At 37.5% G+C, this 19523-nt stretch overlaps 1 protein-coding gene across 4 annotated transcripts in view; it reads right to left on the bottom strand.

Annotated features, from left to right (window-relative positions):
• Window positions 1–19523, bottom strand: part of osbp2b (oxysterol binding protein 2b) — a 92915-nt gene that overhangs the window by 21911 nt on the left and 51481 nt on the right. The window contains exon 1 of one of the 4 annotated variants that reach the window (XM_073840307.1): window positions 18168–18665. The exons of the other annotated variants lie outside the window; for them this stretch is intronic. Within the exon in view, the coding sequence (XP_073696408.1) occupies window positions 18168–18390 (223 nt within the window). The 5' untranslated portion in view covers window positions 18391–18665. Of the gene's footprint in view, window positions 1–18167; window positions 18666–19523 lie in introns of those variants that run through there. 4 annotated transcript variants of the gene reach the window in all.

Genomic DNA, 19523 nt, shown 5'->3' with positions numbered 1-19523 from the left:
ACTGGCATTTGCTAAGGGAACCAGTGTAAAGCTAACTTTATTGGCCCACAAAATTACATTATCCTCTATACTGGAAGATGCACACACATTTTTTTTGCATGCAAGTTCCCAAAAACATTTCAATTGAATTGAGATCTGGAAACCCCTCCGTGTCTTTCTTCCAAGCCATTCCTATTTTATCTGACGCTACATTCATTTCAATAGCTGTCAGTTTAAAAAAGAGCCAGAAAAGCCAACATAAAGTACCTTAGTGTGCCTATAGTCATCAGCATCACTTGTGATGTCTCGGCCATAAACATTTGCTAGTGCAGAGGACGTGCTAAAAATAAATGATAAATCATTTGGATTCCCAAATGTGTTCACTTTGCATGGTTCCACAGCTGCCATCATTAAAGTCCATTGGCATGTGTGGACACGCTCACACAAACAATGGCTCCCTTCCAATGACAGAAGTGGCATAAATCTTGTGCAAATGGTGAAAATAGATCCGGATGCAAAATTGAGGCCATGACAGGATCATGCAACATGGACACAAAATTCAGAAAATACATGTTCACAATGAAAGGACCCTGTCGTTCATTTCTGACAAAAGAAAGAATGTTTGGGGGGGTGGGGGGCATAGTGCATGTGAGAAAAGAGGACATGGCAACCTCGTTCCGAGCAGCGGAGCGGGCAAGGGTGAGATTGATTTGACTGTGTTTGTTCCTCCTCAGCAGAGAGCAGAGCAGCCGTCAGCAAACTGTTCAGAGACTGAACACATTAACCTTCTCATGACTCAACAATAACATACGCAGATAGAAAACATGGAGTGTGGAGGAAGAGGGGTCACTTTAGGGCACTTTCTGTTGAAAGAAGTTTAGTGACACACTAACTAAATGAGAGTTTTCTATGTCCTAATACCAGATTAAAACAACAATTATTATGCATTAAAAGGTCTCTCCCGCTTCTCTGTTCATTGTTGTGCTGGTGGATACCAGATCAGTCACTGGCCTTGAGACAGTTATTGACTAAATGAATCTAAACAGCAGCAGAATGACATTTTGAGGGTCTAAACACTGGCATGGGGAAAACGGTCAATCAAATCGTCCATTTCTAGAGCTTCTTCTTTTCTCTCTTTCCATTAGCCACTAACACACAGACACACACACACACACACACACACACACACACACATAGGCTGATTCTGCACATACATCACATGTGTGACTGCTGACAGAGGAATCTGTGGGTATGTTCCTAACAGCATATTACCATACCAAGTACTTTTCGTGCAGTATATGCCTATATTGTGCACAGGATGCAAATAAGTAATCCATTCTAAAAGTTGGAAAAGCTAAAAAAATGTATGTATGAAAATTGTATAATATCCAAGGTACACATTTCTAGTAATTGTGCAGTTAATTACTTAATTCTTTCTCAGCAAGTTTTGGATTATTTATCCTCTCCCCAAATGTGTCACTACTGTAATATATAATTTAATTAGGAGGTTTATATTGACCTATTAAGATTTTTATTACATCTGCATTGTGAATATATATCTTTGTTATTTTATTCGTTTTTTAAAAATCAATAACAATTACATTTTTAGAATAGTAGAAAATAGTAGATTTAATTCATGAGATTTGTTGTATTTTGAATCCAATTTTCAAATTTAAGGATTCATTAGTTTGAATATACATTGAACCAAAAACTATTATAACATCTTAGTTAATAATTCAGTATACTTTATTTCTGAAAAAACACAACTATTTCAGTTGTGACTACATATTTTTGGTAGTGACTGTAATGCTTTGTTAGTGACCACAGCCCATTACACAATTTTAACCCACATACTAAAACACTAAACATTTGCATTACTGGACTACAATTTTGTTTATTCCCCCCAAATATGAGCACTATGTGTTCCCTTTTGTCACTACCGAAACAATTAAGGACTGTTTTGGTAGTGACAAATTTATGGAAAAACATCCAAAAAACAAAGGATGTCAAATGTTTCAGTTGTGACTGTTTCGGTAGTGACAATTTTAGATACTTTTGAACCTAGCTCAAAGATGCTAACCAGCACATGATTAGCTAGCACAGTTCTGAACAGTGGTACACATATTAGGGTTGTGCCGATAGACGATAGTATCGTGTATCGACGATAGTTAGAGATATCGCCTGTTGCTGATGCCTTTGAAGATAGTTAGACGATTATTATTATTATCCGTCAACAAAGAACTTAAAGGTTGTATCAGCGATTTCTAGCCTAAAACATAAAGTGTCAATTTCAGCTGACCTTTCTTCACGATCCGCTCGCTGCCTGCCCCATAAATTGTCTGTGAAAAAACCGCGTCTCTCTGGTCAGCCTAGGGTCCGAGATATGCCAAAAAAACAATCGGCACTACCAACCTTTCCACAGATAAACAAACAGTGTTCCAACCAATCAGCGTCAGGGGTTTGGTGTTGTGGACTTTCCTACTGGTGCAGGGATGTGAGGGAGGCGGAGCGAAAGTCCACAACAAAAAGGCCAACACGGCACAACACGACTGGATCAAGGCAGGATACACAAAAAACAAAGACAAGGAACAGGAAACATACAATACCGAAGACAATGCAGCCAGGATGATGAGTGGGAAATGAGAGTTCTTATAGTCTGTGTGATTGTGAACAGGTGTGGGTATGATGAGTGCTAATGACAATGAGACAGGTGTGAACGATCAGGGAAGTGCAGTGCAAAGGGAACAGCGACCTCAGGTGGCTGAGGGAAAATCCACAGCCCAGATAGTGACAGAAGGAGACACATAAACATTTCCTGATCATAAATGTAGGGGTGTAGTCTCAGCCAATGGACTAAAACATACACTATTTCAGTAGTGCCATGAAATTTCAGGACACGTTTTCATAATTTACAAAGAAAATATAAAATAAATATTTTTTTGAACTTCACTTTTTAAAAGAATCAAAAAGATACTTTTAAAAAGAGCAATGGAACAAAACAAAAAGTATTTCAATATCATTTTCATAAATTGAAATTTAGGGGTTAGGGTTCGGGACAGCCACCTCTCATTTGAAAGTACCCAATAAATTATGATTTTATACATATTAAGCATACTGATATTTTAAATATTACTGTCGGTTTTAATAGATAATAGGGATCTTAGTAAACATCTAAGATTTGAATTCTTCAATTTTTTTAAAATGTGTTTTTTGGTTGTGGGACAGCGGTTTGGACCAGTTCTGTAGAATGGCCGATATACATTAATGTTTGTTATTGTTGTATATTTTTTCACATGCTAATTCTAAGTAATACGCATTACATACTGTACCACACATATGCACCAGAAGCACACTAGTGTTTCATTCCAGTCATAACACCTCTTTACCTTCCTCTGTGGGGTTTAATCCTGAGCACACACATATAGCCAGAAAACAACACACATTTTAAATACAGCTTTACATTAAGAGCAGTATTCACCCTGTCATTCTTCAGCTTCAGAAGAGCTGCTGATGAAGCTCTGAGGGTAATGTGCAGCTGGCATAGGGTAAATCTGCTGTGTGCTGGAGATTGCAGCTCATTTTCACAGCAGCTTCTCATTCTGGGAGCCGTTCGACAGAAGGACAAAGTGGCTTGCTATTTTATAACATTTACAGGTCTTAACCTGCTGCAAGGCACCAGTCAGCATAGAGGTTTGTTTATAGATATGTGTCACAGTCAACAAACTGCACGCACAAATATCTATTTACAAAGAGAGACATTACAGAAAAAGCAGTAGTAAATAGTAAATGCAAACACATACAAATCCTTCTGGCACCATCTGTCTTATTTACAATCTAAAACCGGCTTAACATCAGATTATGAAATAAAATGAAATGGTACTTTAGTAGCATCCTGGATCGCTAAACACCACACACCACATATTTTCCCAACCTTTTAACCTTTGCATTTTCCCTGACTTCAGCTGTACGCCTGAAATAGGAACATTTAAACTGAGTATGATGTACGGTGAGTATGTCAAGGAGCGCAACCTATCAGTCTGTGATAATTGGGTAATAAATCTGAGAAAGGAATTACTTCTGAATTAATAAATGTATAAGCTGGTTACATACCTCCAGATTTACTGTAGTAATGCCACTGCCAGCAATAGTTGACATTTACATAAGATTTAAAACGGTTTCCTCAAGTTTTCCTCAAAAGATTAAAAAGGATTTTTAAGAACTCATGTAAGAAGGCGAGATAAACTCTAGCTTTCACTGAGATTGCAAACAGAAGATGCTTAAAATGAGGACAGAGTCTCCTAGCAAAGCTCACCTTGTGATTCATTTTTGTTTGTTTGTCGGTATTTTTGTCTTTATTGCATAAGACAGTCATGACTTCACAGTAAGTGATGTAGGAAAGACTATACTTCTATATAACATAGATTATGTTTTCACTATCCACCGTGGGCATTTGTAAATTTTATGGGTCTGGGTTGTGCTCTCATTCACGTCCAGCTATTTTTAGCTGTACAAAACAGCTTGTTTTGCTGCTTGATATTGCAAATTGGTGTGTCTTCGCATATCATTTAATGTTTGGTTTGTAGTGCAAGTAGTTTTACTGTTTACTGCACATTGTTATTCTTCTCGTTATTCTCCTATAGTGGCCAATGAACCCGAAGTCTCGCCCATAGGCTTACTTCTGTGTTGAAGAATAAGGTGGATAGAAAATGGTAGAATGTCACTCCAATATGTTAAAAACTAGATAACCACCAAATCCTTTTGGAAATCTTAAGTTTGCATCAACTTGTATGATTTGGCATTTATTTACAATTTTTTATATAGGATCTATGGATGCAATCTCACCAGCTTTTGTCTATTTGAGTGATAAAAGCTGCAGAAGGGAGAACATCAACACCTGAACAGCCAGATCAGGTGGATGTGCTGCAGATGAAACATGATGATGCAGATGCAGATTATATAGCACTGCAATGAGCAGAAGGCAGTGTTCAATCTTCTCCAGTCACTCGTGAGTCTATCAAACATACAAACTAATGTAAATCACCTCAACAACAAATTAAATAACTTCATATCCAAATCTACAAACTATGCCTCCCTACTGAAAATGAGGGGGAAAAAAACTGTTAAATAAAAGATTTATTACAAGGTTATTAAAAAGTTATTGTACGGTAATAAACAAAGATTAAAGCTGCAAGCAGCGATGAACGGGCCCTCGCACCCGGGCTCACCGCCGACCGGTGGCTTTAGGAAAACAGCAAACGGTGGGCAGTATGCTTTTAATACAGTAAATATATGAGAAATATGTCATAAGTCATTTAAATGTGCCAAACTTCCCATTGGCAGCTGGTGGCGCTATGCCTATAAATAGCATGTAGATGTGTTCAGGCCAGCACTATTATCAAACATATGAAGTTTGGTGCAGATTGACCTTGGTATGTTTGAGTTAGTGAAAGATATGATATATCCTGGTGTCAACAGGTGGCGCTATGATAATATCTGAATATTGGCCTTTAGGTGTCTTCAGGCCAGGACTCCTACCAAACCTCTGAAGTTTGAGGCAGATCAGACATTTTATGGCTGAGTTATTACACCTATGTCCATGGCAAAACATCAAACTTTGTCAGGCCGCCACGGACACGCCCTTTACTGAAACTCAAGATCTTCACAATTTAACATCTCTAAGGCCTCTAGATCAGACTGACCAAATATAATATTGATTTCATTAAATGTCTAGGAGGAGTTTGCTATAAACCTAATCCCCTGCAAGGACTTCAGATAATGCCAACTGTGAGCCAAATGTGAACATTTTCACTATATTCTGATGATGATGATAAGAACATGTAATTCATGATGATAACAAAATGTTATTATTGCTTGCATTACATTCACCACTTCTGCTTAAATCGTTACCTATCTGTACAATTTGTATGTGGATATTGCTTTGCTGGTGACTCCTGTTATAAGACATCACTCTTAAGCGCTACATAACTAAGAATCAATAAGGAAAACGGTGCACAGTTGGCAAATGCATTCACAGTAACCCTCTGCTAGTTTGGATTTTAAGTTTACTGAATTGAAAGGGTTACACTTTAAAATCAACACAGAGACACATACACACAAAATATAAAATGTTGCCATCCAGTTTCATTTGTTAACATTAACTATATTAGTTAACATGAACAATAATTAAATAGCATTTATTAATGTTAATTAATATTAAGCTAAAAAAAAAGTATTCATATATTGTTTAAAGGTAAATTAGTTTATGTACTGTGAATTAACATGAACATGAACACAGTTCATGTGGGTGTACAGCAATACACAAAGTGCTCTATAAACGCTTAATTCTTTCAAAATATCTTTAAAAATCAAGTTGAGTGTTTTAATGGGGCGATATATATATAACTGATCTTAAAATGATGGTTTTCGGATGTTTTGAACAGATAACAGCAAAGTTTGTTTTGTTGTCAAAGTTTGTCTTGAAATTTTTAATTATTATAATTTTATATTCAATAAATAACACTATGAAAATATTGTCTACAATGAAGATTATTCACTCATGCTTAAAAGTTGTATTTTTCTTAATCTTTTGCTATGTGACTGAATAGGACAAGTTCATGGTACAGTTCAGTAAAAATAAATAAAAAACAACAACTGCAAAATACAAACAATGAAAGATTTAATGACCCTTTATATTTTCTCAAAATATCAGACATATTTATGTCGATTACGCTACAGCAATGTGCATCTTCCTCAAAGATGGTCTTAAGCAAAACAGCATGTTCCACTGGTCTCTCTCCCTTACACCCCTCCCCCCTTCAGTCACTCTTCAGTGACTCAATGGTGACTGAACACAGACAGGCACAGGCAGAGTGACAGCAGGTTTCTAATTTCTTTTTTTAATTTTCTTTAATTCATAGAAGCTTGTATAAAATTGATATTTACACCACTTGCTCAGAATGATAAGATCTCTGTGTGAAAAAAGTTGTAAAGAGTTTGGATGCTGCACTTTAAAGATATAAAAAAATTACGGTTATGTTTTTTTCCTACATCTTTAAAAAATCACCACGTCAACACCGTTCAAGATATCCCAAATTCGCTCGCAATTTAACATCTTCAGAATCTTCTCTTCATGTTAAAAAAGTTTGGTGTGAATACCTTATTTTTCTTAGAAGGAGTGTGAATTTGTTTACAGCCTGATTTTTCCAAAAATCCACATTCAAATCAAAATAGCCGGCTTCCTGTTGGTCTTAGCTAATGAGTTTGATTTAGAAAGTTGTCCAGATTGATGAGAACAATATATGTACAGAGTTTGGTGACTGTAGGAAAAACTAACCCCCCAACTTTTGTCAAAAGATGGCGCTATAGAGTGCCTGCTCCACGCCCATTTATGACCTTTTGCCAGTGTCTAACTATCATTAATATTGACGTGTGTGTTGAGTTTCATGAAATTCTAAGCATGTTATCTGCCTCGAAAAGACAGGAATCTAATTTTAAAGTTTGACACGTTGCCATGGCAACAGCATTTGATTTATCATCGACCCCTTTACATATTCTCATCGGCCGTGTTTTGACATGATTTTGATGAAGTTTGAAGAAAATCAAGTAAAATTAAGAGGCTGATTTCAAAGGATTTTGAAAATGACACGTTTCCTGCTGCCAGTTGGTGGCGCTATAACTTTGACTCATAATAGTCACATTTATGGAAGCGGCATCATACAACAAACAAACCGGTGAAGTTTCATAAGAATCAAGCAATGTGTGCAACAGTAATTAGACACTTCCTGTTTCTCATTTCTCGCCATAACTTTGTCGCCTTGCCACGGCCAAACCGTTTGAGATATCAAAAATCTGCTCGCAATTTAGCGTCCCCAATGTCTTGAGATCATGCTGACCGAGTTTGGTGACAATCCTCTGGAAACCCTGGGAGGAGTACGTTAAATTCCAGAGCATGCGCTTTTTAAACAGCCCTACATATCTCACTTCCTGTTGCGTTCAGCCCATGACATAGAGTACAAAAGTTGTTTGGCTCAGTGAGATCTATATGTGTACCGAGTTTCATATCAATACGTGCAAGTATGTGTGCGCAGTACATCAAGTTTTCAAACTGTGTTCCAGGGGGCGCTGTAGAGGCCCTGAACCACGCCCGGGTCCCAGCCTCTGTGGCGTCCTGATGGCCGCAGATTCCGACGTGTGTGCAAATTTTCAAGAGTTTTTGAGTATGTTAAGGCCCCCAAAAGTGCCCAGAAGGTTTAAAAAAAAAAAAAAAAATAAGAACCCTTAGAAGAACAATAGGGCCTTCGCCCTTTTGGGCTCGGGCCCTAACTAAGGCAATACACAGGTATAGGTTTGATGTTTGAAAAATAACTAGGTATAATAAAAGTATAAGCTGATAAGAAGTAGCAAGTGCATTTTTGGTCTGTGTAAAAACTTTATCAACTGTGATAACCTACAGTATAATGTGAATAAACACTGTTGGACAAAATAGAAACAATAGCCATATGTGACCCTGGACCACAAAACCAGTCATAAGTAGCACAGGTATATTTGTGGCAATAGCCAACAATACATTGTATGGGTCAAAATGATCGATTTTTTATTTATGCCAAAAATCATTAGCATATTAAGTAAAGATCTTGTTCCATGAAGATAGTTTGTAAACTGCCTATCGTAAATATATCAAAATTTAAATTTTAAGTAGTAATATGCATTGCTAAGAACTTCATTTGGACAACTTTAAAGGCAATTTTCTGAATATTTTTATTTTCTTGCACCCTCACATTCCAGATTTTCATATAGTTGTATCTCGGCCAAACCATACATCAATATCAAGTTTATTTATTCAGCTTTCAGATATATAAATCTCAATGTCAAAACATTTACCCTTATGACTGGTTTTGTGATGCAGGGTCACATTTGAGAACACAGTGTTTTTAGAAAGTTGGTTGCTATAAATAAATTAAAGCAGTGAGGTTGAATTTTTATTGCCTGTGGGTAGAAGCTGTGCCATAGCCATTTGGTCTTTACCCGGGCACTTCTGTTTCTTAGACTGTAAAGGAGAAAACAAGCAATGATTGGGATACCTGGGGTCGTTAAGAATGATCTGGCTTTCTTAAGTGATCTATCTGAATATATGTCATAGATGCTGAGAGCTCACGGCCAGTGATGGACTGTGTTGTCTTCACCACCCTCTGCAGTTCTTGGCATTAAAATACAGAACGGTTTCTATACCAGGCAAGTGATGGAGTTGTTACAAATACTCTCAATCATGCATCTGGACAGTTTGTCAGAATTAGTGGTGACATGCCAATCTTTTCTAGCCTATATGGACGATAAGGTTCACTCGTATTTTTCAGGGAGGCGTACAGTTCAAAGGTAAGTTTGTTTGACTCTGGAGTTGGTGGAAAATATCAACCTGATCTCATGATGAAAACGTACCTGTGGGAATATTTTCGCAAGATGCTAAATTTCATGACTATGTCCACTGAGTGGCACTAAAAGAGTGTTCGTTTTTTTTTTTCCCAAAACAGATGAACGCACATATGATACATTTTATGTGACATTAGTTTTGTCCGTCACCGCAGTTCTGATTTGAAGTGTTTGTTGAGTGGCGCTATAACTCTAATACTCTGTGACTTTTTAAAATAACATCACCATCTACATGCACTACATCTAAACCTACCCGATAGTATGAACAAAAGCGAATGTGACTTAAAAATACACTTGCAAGAATTGTGTTTTAGCTTGTTTTTCGATCTCTCATCTTCCAACTTTTTCATCATAAGTAATGTTTTTCACTGGATTCGAACCCAATGATTCCGCATCCTAAGTTCAATTTTGTGTCCCGGCTGAGCTACCGAAAACTTTATAGTTTGCTATATCCAGAAAACTAAACATATGGAGCTGTAATCAGAACTGTGTACTAAAACGATTACAAGTGCTTTTGCATCTTGCAAAAAAGTTCCCATAGTTATGTTTTCGTCATTAGATCAGGTAGGAAAATATTGAACACTGCATTCTGTTCATTGCAGTGCTACATAATTCTATTGCTTTGGATAAAAGCATCTGCTAAATGCATAAATGCACAATTAAATGTACTGAGAAAAACAGGTGCTGGCGTGTTTTCTTCCTTGCTGCTGTTCTGCTAGCCTGACTCAAAATCCCTCAAGTGGCATCAGATCCATTAAGGATAATGAGAGAGTGACAGTAAACAGTCTCAGCCATATCATGATTGACAAATCGCTAAACCCGATTAAGGACTCTGAATAATCACAGTCATTTCTACTTTCAGTCATTAAATGGTATTATTTACAGATCAGTTGCTTAATAAAATAAAATATATACTAGAGATAACTGGAGGTGCTTCATTTACAGCAGAATGGAAATCTTTGAGAGCTTCTTAATGTCACTCAGAATGAATGAGAATATAGGTGATGTACTGCTTACAAAGCTTGGTATTGACTCATGGATTAATTGATGTAACACTTTATATAAGGACTGGAAACGCTGCTGGGGATCAACAGTTCTTACTGCAGGAAACAGACGTTTCCCAATAACAACGAACAGTCCTTGAATGATGAGACAACAATTAACTAAATCACTAGCATTTTCTTTGTAAATTACTACTTTTGACTGTAAGATGTCTAAGCAGAGTATTAAGGTGTTAATACCCCTATAATTAGAACTGCAATGAACTTACAGTGACAATAGCATTACATCATGATTCCAACGGATACTGTTTAAAAAAAATAATAATCATCAACCCTGCCGTCATGTTAAATTTTTAAACTTAATCCAAAACGTCCTAAATGACCAGAAGTAAAGAACTCATGCACATTAAGAAAAGCAGTGTCTAAGAAGTGAAAAAGCATGGTTATTATTTATATTGCAGAATGGAAACCAAATATAACTTACATTATTCAAGATATTTAGTTACAGTGTAGCTGAAATTAATCTCTTTTTAAGCAACTGTTGAACATGTTTCCAAGACTTAAAATAGTATTTTAATTAGGCTTCTGGCTACTGGTTGCTGTGTTACACAAGGTCACTATAAGTTTACTTACAGCCAATAGTAAGTGCAAAAGATGTTTTAATTATTTTTCTGAGATGCATTAATGCATTTATTTTTTCCTGTGAAGCTAAACACAAACTATATTGCATTAACTGATTTTTCATACTGTAAAAGTGTCTCAACATCCTGCACGCCACATAATTGACATCTTTCACCCTCATACCTGACTTACAAAAGAGAAAAATAAGTATGTATTTATAGCTTAAAGTTATATGCTGACAAGTGGTGTTTTCTAAAAACACGTGAAGGTTATTGACAAAATAAACAGGCTGCTCTATAACTGCATTATTGATTTTTTTGTGTGGAGGACACAAAGGAGACAAGGGCTTCAGATCGCTCATTCACAGAGCCGTATGTAAAGTCACAGATTACAATCTGCATGCTTGTTTTGTATACATCAGTGCAATAGTCACAGATGGACAGAAAGCTTGTGGGTCAATCCTGTTGGAACAGGTATTAGAACACATGAAATTAATCATGCAATAATGTTAAGACATTGAACATGCATGTTTGCATAGTCTCATGGTGTAGGCCATTGTATGTGGAGGAAATATATAGTTCATTTCAATGTCACTTTGACCCACAAGTTTCTCTCACATACAAAATGTAGAGCACAGTAACTGTTAATGGTGCAAGAGCATAAACGACCCAAGACAGAAAGAGAGTAAGGTAAAATATTAATCAGGCCCAGACAGTCCTTTTGTCAAAAATTCATACATGTCAAACTTCCTCATTGGAAAAAAAACTGCTGAACTGTCCATTTAAAGTCAAGGTTCACTACAGTTCAATATTAAAATTTCTGTCGTCATTCTGTATGATATTTTGAAGAACACTGGTTACCAAACAACACCGAATTTCATTTCTTAAAATATCAGATTTTTCTTTTTTGGGTGAACTGTTCCTTTAAATCTGAAGTGCTCCTTTTTTATTTTAAACCATTTTGTCATACGTTTAAGACATTTGTAGGTACATTTCCTGTGCCCCAATAACCAGATTGACCTATATGTCACCACTTGACTTTGTTATTACCCAGTGGTTTTATCTGTCTCCAGCAGTAGGATCATACCAATTTTAATCTCTTGTAAATCAATTTCCTTAAAGGAGTAGTTCACTTTCACAACAAAAATGTACAAATAATGTACTTATGTAATAATGTACCCCCTTGTCATCCAAGATGTTCATGTCTTTCTTTCTTCAGACGTAAGGAAATTATGTTTTTTGAGCAAAACATTTCAGGATTTCAATCTATATAATGGACTTCTATGGTGCCCCCGAGTTTGAACTTCCAAAATGCAGCTTCAAAGGGCTCTAAACGATCACAGCCGAGGAAAGAAGGGTCTTATCTAGCAAAACGATGGGTTATTTTCTATTTTTTAACCTCAAATGCTCGTCTTGTCTAGCTCGGCAGGACAAGCGTTTTGGGATTAAAAAGTATATAAGTTGTAAATGTTTTTAGAAAATAACCGATCGTTTCGCTAGATAAGACCCTTCTTCCTCGGCTGGGATCATTTAGAGCCCTTTGAAGCTGTATTTAAACTGCATTTTGGAAGTTCAAACTCGAGGGCACCATAGAAGTCCATTGTATGGAGAGAGATCTTGAAATGTTTTCCCCAAAAAACACCATTTCTTTACAACTGAAGAAAGAAATATATGAACATCTTGGATGACAAGGGGTGAGTACATTATCTGTAAATGTTTATTCTGAAAGTGAACTACTCCTTTAAACTCAAACTCTTGGTGAATCTCAGTCCAGCACTGTTGAAGGTCACACAGCTGCTGCATGAGTTCAGGAATGATCCTAGACAACGACTGACTTTCATTGATCACCCTGCTGCAACTAAAGGGTCATGACACTTCATGCCCTGTAACATAAGACCATGTCATGCTAATCTATAATCCATCACATACTAAGTACACCTTGTGCAGTATACTATTTATGCACTGCAACCATAATTTGAAACAGATCACACTCACATAGGAAAACAACACGCACAGTACTGTGCATAGACACTTTCATACAAGAACTGAGGGTCAATGGATATTTGAGAAGGCCAGACAAAAATAAAACAATTGCAGCTATTGATTCTTCAGTATATGCTCTATAAACACGTCAACAAGCTGCTATATTAAGAATACATATAAGCACAAACTCTCACATCCTTGGTAGCTGTAGGCTGTACACATTTAACCCATCCAAGTGCACACACACAGTAGTGAACACACACACACACACCGTGAACACACACCCGGAGCAGTGGGCAGCCATTGCTGCGGCGCCCGGGGAGCAGTTGGGGGATCGGTGCCTTGCTCAAGGGACTCACCTCAGCCGTGGTATTGAGGGTGGAGAGAGTGCTGTACATTCACTCCCCCCACCTACACAGGGTTTCTGCAGATATGAACAAGTGAAATTTAAGACTTTTTAAGACCTTTTTAATACCACCTTATATGAAATTTAAGACCTAAACCGGTAATGGAAATAGATATTATATTACATGCATATGTAATATTTAATGTGTTTAATGTAAAAAGTAAACAATTTCATGGCTGTCATAAATTAAATTTATTACTACGATATACTGTGAACTTTTCATATCAGCAGATAGATACTATTCCACACAAAATATCCCCATAAAAGTACCACTAGAAATATCTGATGCAAAAAAAATATATATATTTTTTCATCAGTGCTCTATTAGCTTAATAATATAATAAATTATATTAATAAATTCTAAATGGCTGTTAGCAGTGAGATTACATAATTTACACTGCAAAATTAAAAGTGAGATTAATGTTTTAAATACATTTATTGATTTATAAATATATGAATTAGAAATGTTGGGTGTGGAGGCATACTTTTAAACACACTAAACTACCAGCAGGTGGCGGTAAGTCACTTCATGAGCGAGTTATTTCAACTGATTCGAGAAAAATGCTGAATCATAGCAAAACGTTGCTAGGAGAATGCTTCTGCTGTGATCCTTGCTTGGAACTATTTTCGTTGGTGAAACAGAACAAAACAGTGAAAATATTTTTTCTAATATGTAAGTAACTACTAGACCAGGGGTGCCCAATACGTCGATCGCGATCTACCGGTCGATCGCAAAGGTGGTGTGGGTAGATCGCACGCCATTAATTAGACGTCAAATAAAGTAGACGATCAGCCAATGTAGTCAGCCAATCATCCGTCCTCACTATTAATTTTGTCACTTGATTGACGTACAAGGCAGCCAGTCTGACATCTGTCCTTTTATGACACGAATCACCGCGCATGAACATGCATACAGCGGCGCCAAGTGGCTGATTCCATTCAGTGCAAGTCATCAGAGTAAAGTAATTACAAAATTACTTAATGTAGTTGTATTGTGCAATATGGGTTCATGTAGTTAAGCAAGCTACACCAACATATAAGGAATTCTCAATATATTCATAAATAAATATATGTTCTTTTATAGTAGGTAGATCATTTTGACTTCGTCATTTTATAAGTAGCTCACAAGCCGAAAAAGTGTGGGCACCCCTGTACTAGACTAACTACTTGTTTATTGAGCTAAAATCAATGTAACATTTGTAATTGTCAGAATATTCAGCAAAAAGCTCACTTGATATATTACTGAACTATATCATGTTATAAATAAACTATACATTTTAAATTTTTACCTCAGTTTGTTTCTTTAGAGTGCTGTTAAAATAAAGTATGTCACAAATAGACCAGAAATACACTATCCATTATCAATTTCTATTTACGTTGAATGTATTAAAATATGAATCTTTCTTGCCCTTCGATGCTTCGCTGGTTGTTTTTGTCACTTCAGTTTTAATCAGGTGGTTTGTTCGGTCGGGCAAGTAAAAAAAAAAAAAAAAAAAAAACATTTTAAAAGTATCTCGAAGGCTGGCGGTCAGCTAGCTCGACCTATATTTATTATTATTATTATTGAGAACATTATATACAGAAAAAGGTAGTTTGACCTGTATTCTGCTACTGCGATTCTGTCTGAAGACGCAGTTACTTCCACAGAGGGAGGAAAAAAATCTACAGTTGTTAGCAACTGGCCTTAGCCAAGCCCTATATTCAGTTTTTTTCAAGCTAAGTATCGCTAAACTTGCACTTCCCCATAGCTAAAAAGTTAAATCCATTTTACTTCTGCGGTACAATCCGAGAGAGACTCGCGCCAATAACAGAAAGCTGATTGGCTATTGCATGTTGGTCTCATTTGTAGTTTAAATACAGCAAATTATATTTGGAATAGTGAAATAAAGAACTACAACACCACGGAAACAACAAAAAGAGAATTTAAATGAGCTTTAGAGGTAGCCTTACATGGACATCGGAAAAATAAGACCTGTGTAAAATTATTTAAGACCTAGAACAGCGAATTTAAGACTTTTTAAGGCCTAAAATTTAGATTTTTAAATTTTAGACTTTTTAAGACTTTTTAAGACCCCGCGGAAACCCTGCTACAATCCCTGCCGGACCTGAGACTCGAACCTACAACCTTTGGGTTACAAGTCCGACTCTTTACCATTAGGCCACGGCTGCCCCATAAAAAAATTACAGGATAATGTTACAAATTAATGCGGATGTCAATATAACGTCAGGTTGACATTGGACTTGACATTTTGGTTGAGAATGAAAATCGGCTTGATGTCAGTATTTGACGTCAATTTGACATTGACTTAAAGCAGAAGTTCACTTCCAGAACAAGAATTTACAGATAATTTACTCACCCCCTTTCTTTCTAGCTTCAGTCGTAAAGAAATTATGTTTTTTGAGTAAAACATTTCAGGATTTCTCTCCATATAGTGGACTTCTATGGTGCCCGCGAGTTTGAACTTCCAAAATGCAGTTTAAATGCAGCTTCAAAGGGCTTTAAATGATCCCAACCAAGAAAGAAGGGTCTTATCTAGAGAAATGATTGGTTATTTTCTAAAAAAAAAAGTACAATTTATTTATTTTTTAACCTCAAATGCTCGTCTTGTCTAGCTCTGCATGTATTCCAGTTGAAGACAGTTAGGGTAAGTCGAAAAACTCCCATCTCATTTTCTCCTCTAACTCCAAAATTCTACATCGCTGCAGAAGTACTGACCCAGTGTTTACAAAGTGAACGTGCAAAGAAGATCAAACGCTTTTAAAGCTGCTTTTTAAACTGCATTTTGGAAGTTCAAACTTGTGGGCACCACAGAAGTCCACTATATGGAGAGAAATCCTGAAATGTTTTCCTTTATTTACGACTGAAGAAAGTAAGACATGAACATCTTGGATGACAAGGGGGTGAGTAAATTATCTGTAAATTTTTGTTCTGGAAGCGAAATAACGCAACCTAAAAAAACAACAAAATATTAACGTCAAATGACGTAGATATTGGACATCAATTTAACATTGACATTAGACATTTTGGTTACCTGACGTCGCAAGTGATATTTAACCAAATATCAACATCTTATGATGTTGTGTGCCTGCTGGGAAGAATCTGAGGGAAAAATGTATTACACTTTTCACCAAAATATTGAACTGTTTTCAACATTGACAATAATAAGAAATGTTTCTTGAGCACCAAATCAACATATTAGAATGATTTCTGAAGGATCACATGACACTGAAGACTGTATAGAGTAATGGCTGCTGAAAATCCTTTGCTGTCAAGGGAATAAATTACATTTTAAAATATATTAAAATAGAAACTAAATATTTTACTGTATTTTTGACCAAATAAATGCAGTTTTGGTGAGAATAAGACCCATTCAAAAACATTTTTAAAAATGTTTTAAAAATGTGCTTGAGACATAGCCTGGAAAAATCCAGACCCTAATCTATTAAGATTAAGGGTCTGGGATCAAGCAATGAAAACTGCCTAACTCGAGGGGCGGCACCAAGCATGCATTTGAAACTCTAACTGCACGCAATTGGATAATGCCACGACCAATCACAACAATACACGCTTAGCTACCAGCAGAGCTAAATGATGTTTCATTAACAAAGTTCGGGAGAAGCGCGTCAGATGCTTAGCGTAAACATCACAAGTCAATCAGCGCCATAGGTTTAAATACAGCTGACTCACCTCAATTCGCTCGATGGTTTATCAGTAAACCTCCACCACCCCATCTCATCACTCCGAGTTCTCGCTACTCCTATTGGGGGGTAACGTACTCTGGGTTCGGGCCACTCCCGAGCTCGGAGCCCTTCACCGGACAGCACGCCAAACATGCACTACTATTCTCCGGCTAATTATATGTAAGCGTGAACTCGTGAACTGATAGATTAAACTCTTGCCATATCCAGTCGGCAAAACAGCAAAAACGTCCTTCTTGCAAAGGAACGATTCGAGTTTTCGGTTTTCTGTTCCTCTTTTATATGGAAAGCCAAGTCTAACTCGTTCATTGTAGCGGCCAAAGCCGTTTCAAACAACTTGTTGTTCATCTGTAGCGACAGCGATCTTTCAAAGTTTACTATATGATTCGGACGTCGCAGTGCTGTCATCATCAGCTTAGCTCGCCTCTGGCCTGCCTACATCAGATACACCGATTTGATTGGTTCCCACAATTGCTTACGTATTGCAGTAACCTGCATCATTGCTCGATGCCAGAGTGTCTTGCAGAGACAATTCAAATTGTGCTCTCGCGAGACCTCTGGATTTCCAGGGTACTTGAGACACACAAGAGTTTCAAAATTCATGTTTGATGTATGACAGCATGTCTTTTTTTGGTATGACATAATGTGCAGTTCTCTTCTAACAATGTTAAACACATTTAATTCCTTAAACTTCCAGGAGATTCCCAAAGATTTTGGGTTGGCCTACAAACTGACGTCTTGACTGAATAGCTGTCCTGTACTAAAGAAGAGCTTATTCGCTATTCTCAATACTGACAGCAACATTTAAATCTACGCACAAATACAATTCGGACAGCGATTCAGAGAAAGCGAGAAAGTCAAGCTGCACAGCAAAGTCAAGAACATCATGGGCGTTACAGTGTGCTTAGACACGTCAATCAACCTCTGAACATGAAAATGAGGCTGGAAGAGGAAGTGCTGACCCCACACTTCCTTGCAAGAAGACCAGGAGATCAAAAATCACAGACATTGATTAAGGCAGAACACAGTTCGAGTTGATCGGTCATATCCTACCTCTGAGGCAGGTGAGGTTCAGGAGATGACAGAACGAAGAGGAGCGAGTCGGGGCCCGTACGAGAGCCAGAGGAGCAGGAGCATGCGATAAAGACGAGGAAGTGTCATCTCTTCCTCCTCTTCCTCCGGCGGGAGCGCACTGACCATGGCCGAAGCGGCTCAGGCAGCCCGAGCTGCAGAAGGAGCGCACCGTTCCCGGCTCCCAGCATGCTCCACTCTTCATTCCACCACGCTACAGGCCTGCCGCTCCTCTTTCCCTCCTCTCCGCTCCGCTCCGCTCCTCACACGCTCGCATACACTTACGCAACCAACCGCTGCACAGGAAGTATGCCGGACTACTATATCAGCTGGCTGAGTGCAGGGGGAAGCGGCCACACTGCTGAGTCTTCTCATCCGGCATCACACACGCGTGCGCATGCATGCACACTCGCCGTCATGCTGCAAAGGAGCAAACCCTTCTCTCTGGAGCCAGCGCAATTATAGACCTTAACGGCCTTGATTTCACATCCTCGCTATCCCGCCTCACCTTCACAACACGTACGCACACACTCCGATAGCGCAGCATATTGGCATTCCTCTCCTCGTGCACAGCTTAATGCAGTGTAGAGTAGGACAGAGCGAAGGGGAGGGAGGGAGGGAGGGGTACAGTAGTCTGCAGTACACTGCTGTCTTGACTGGCATAGACCGCTGAACACACCTTCTGTCCTTGCTTTCACACACACACACACACACACACACACACACACACACACACACACACACACACACACACACACACACACACACATGCAATGGCTATCCTGACTTTACGTGATGAGAATAATATGTTTTGCTTACACTTTATTTTACAGTGTCCTTGTTACAGTGTAATTATACATTCAAGTAGTTATTAATATTAATTAACAACATACACTACTGGTCAAAAGTTTGGGATCAGTAAGACTTGTAAATGTCTTTTTAAAAAGTCTCTTATGCTCATAACGGCTGCACTTATTTGATCAAAAATACAGAATAAAACAGTAATATTGCAAAATGTTATTACAACATAAAATAATGCTTTTTATTTGATTATACTTAATATCCTTTACTTTAATATACTTTAATAATTGATCAGCTTTTACTCCAGTCTTAAGTGTCACATTATCCTTCAGAAATCATTCTAACATGCTTCATTATTAAAATGATTAATGTTGGAAACAGTTGTGCAGCCAAATATTTTTTTGGAACCTGTGATTCTTTTTTTAGGATTCTTTGAGGAATAACAAGTTTAAAAGAACAGCATTTATTCAAAATATAACACTGTAAATCTATGCTATCACTTTTTATTAATTTAACACATCCTTGGTGAATAAAAGT

This window comes from Garra rufa, chromosome 5 (genome assembly GCF_049309525.1).
Source record: "Garra rufa chromosome 5, GarRuf1.0, whole genome shotgun sequence".
Lineage (NCBI taxonomy): Eukaryota > Metazoa > Chordata > Actinopteri > Cypriniformes > Cyprinidae > Garra > Garra rufa.
This window is presented reverse-complemented; position numbering and strand designations above follow the sequence as displayed.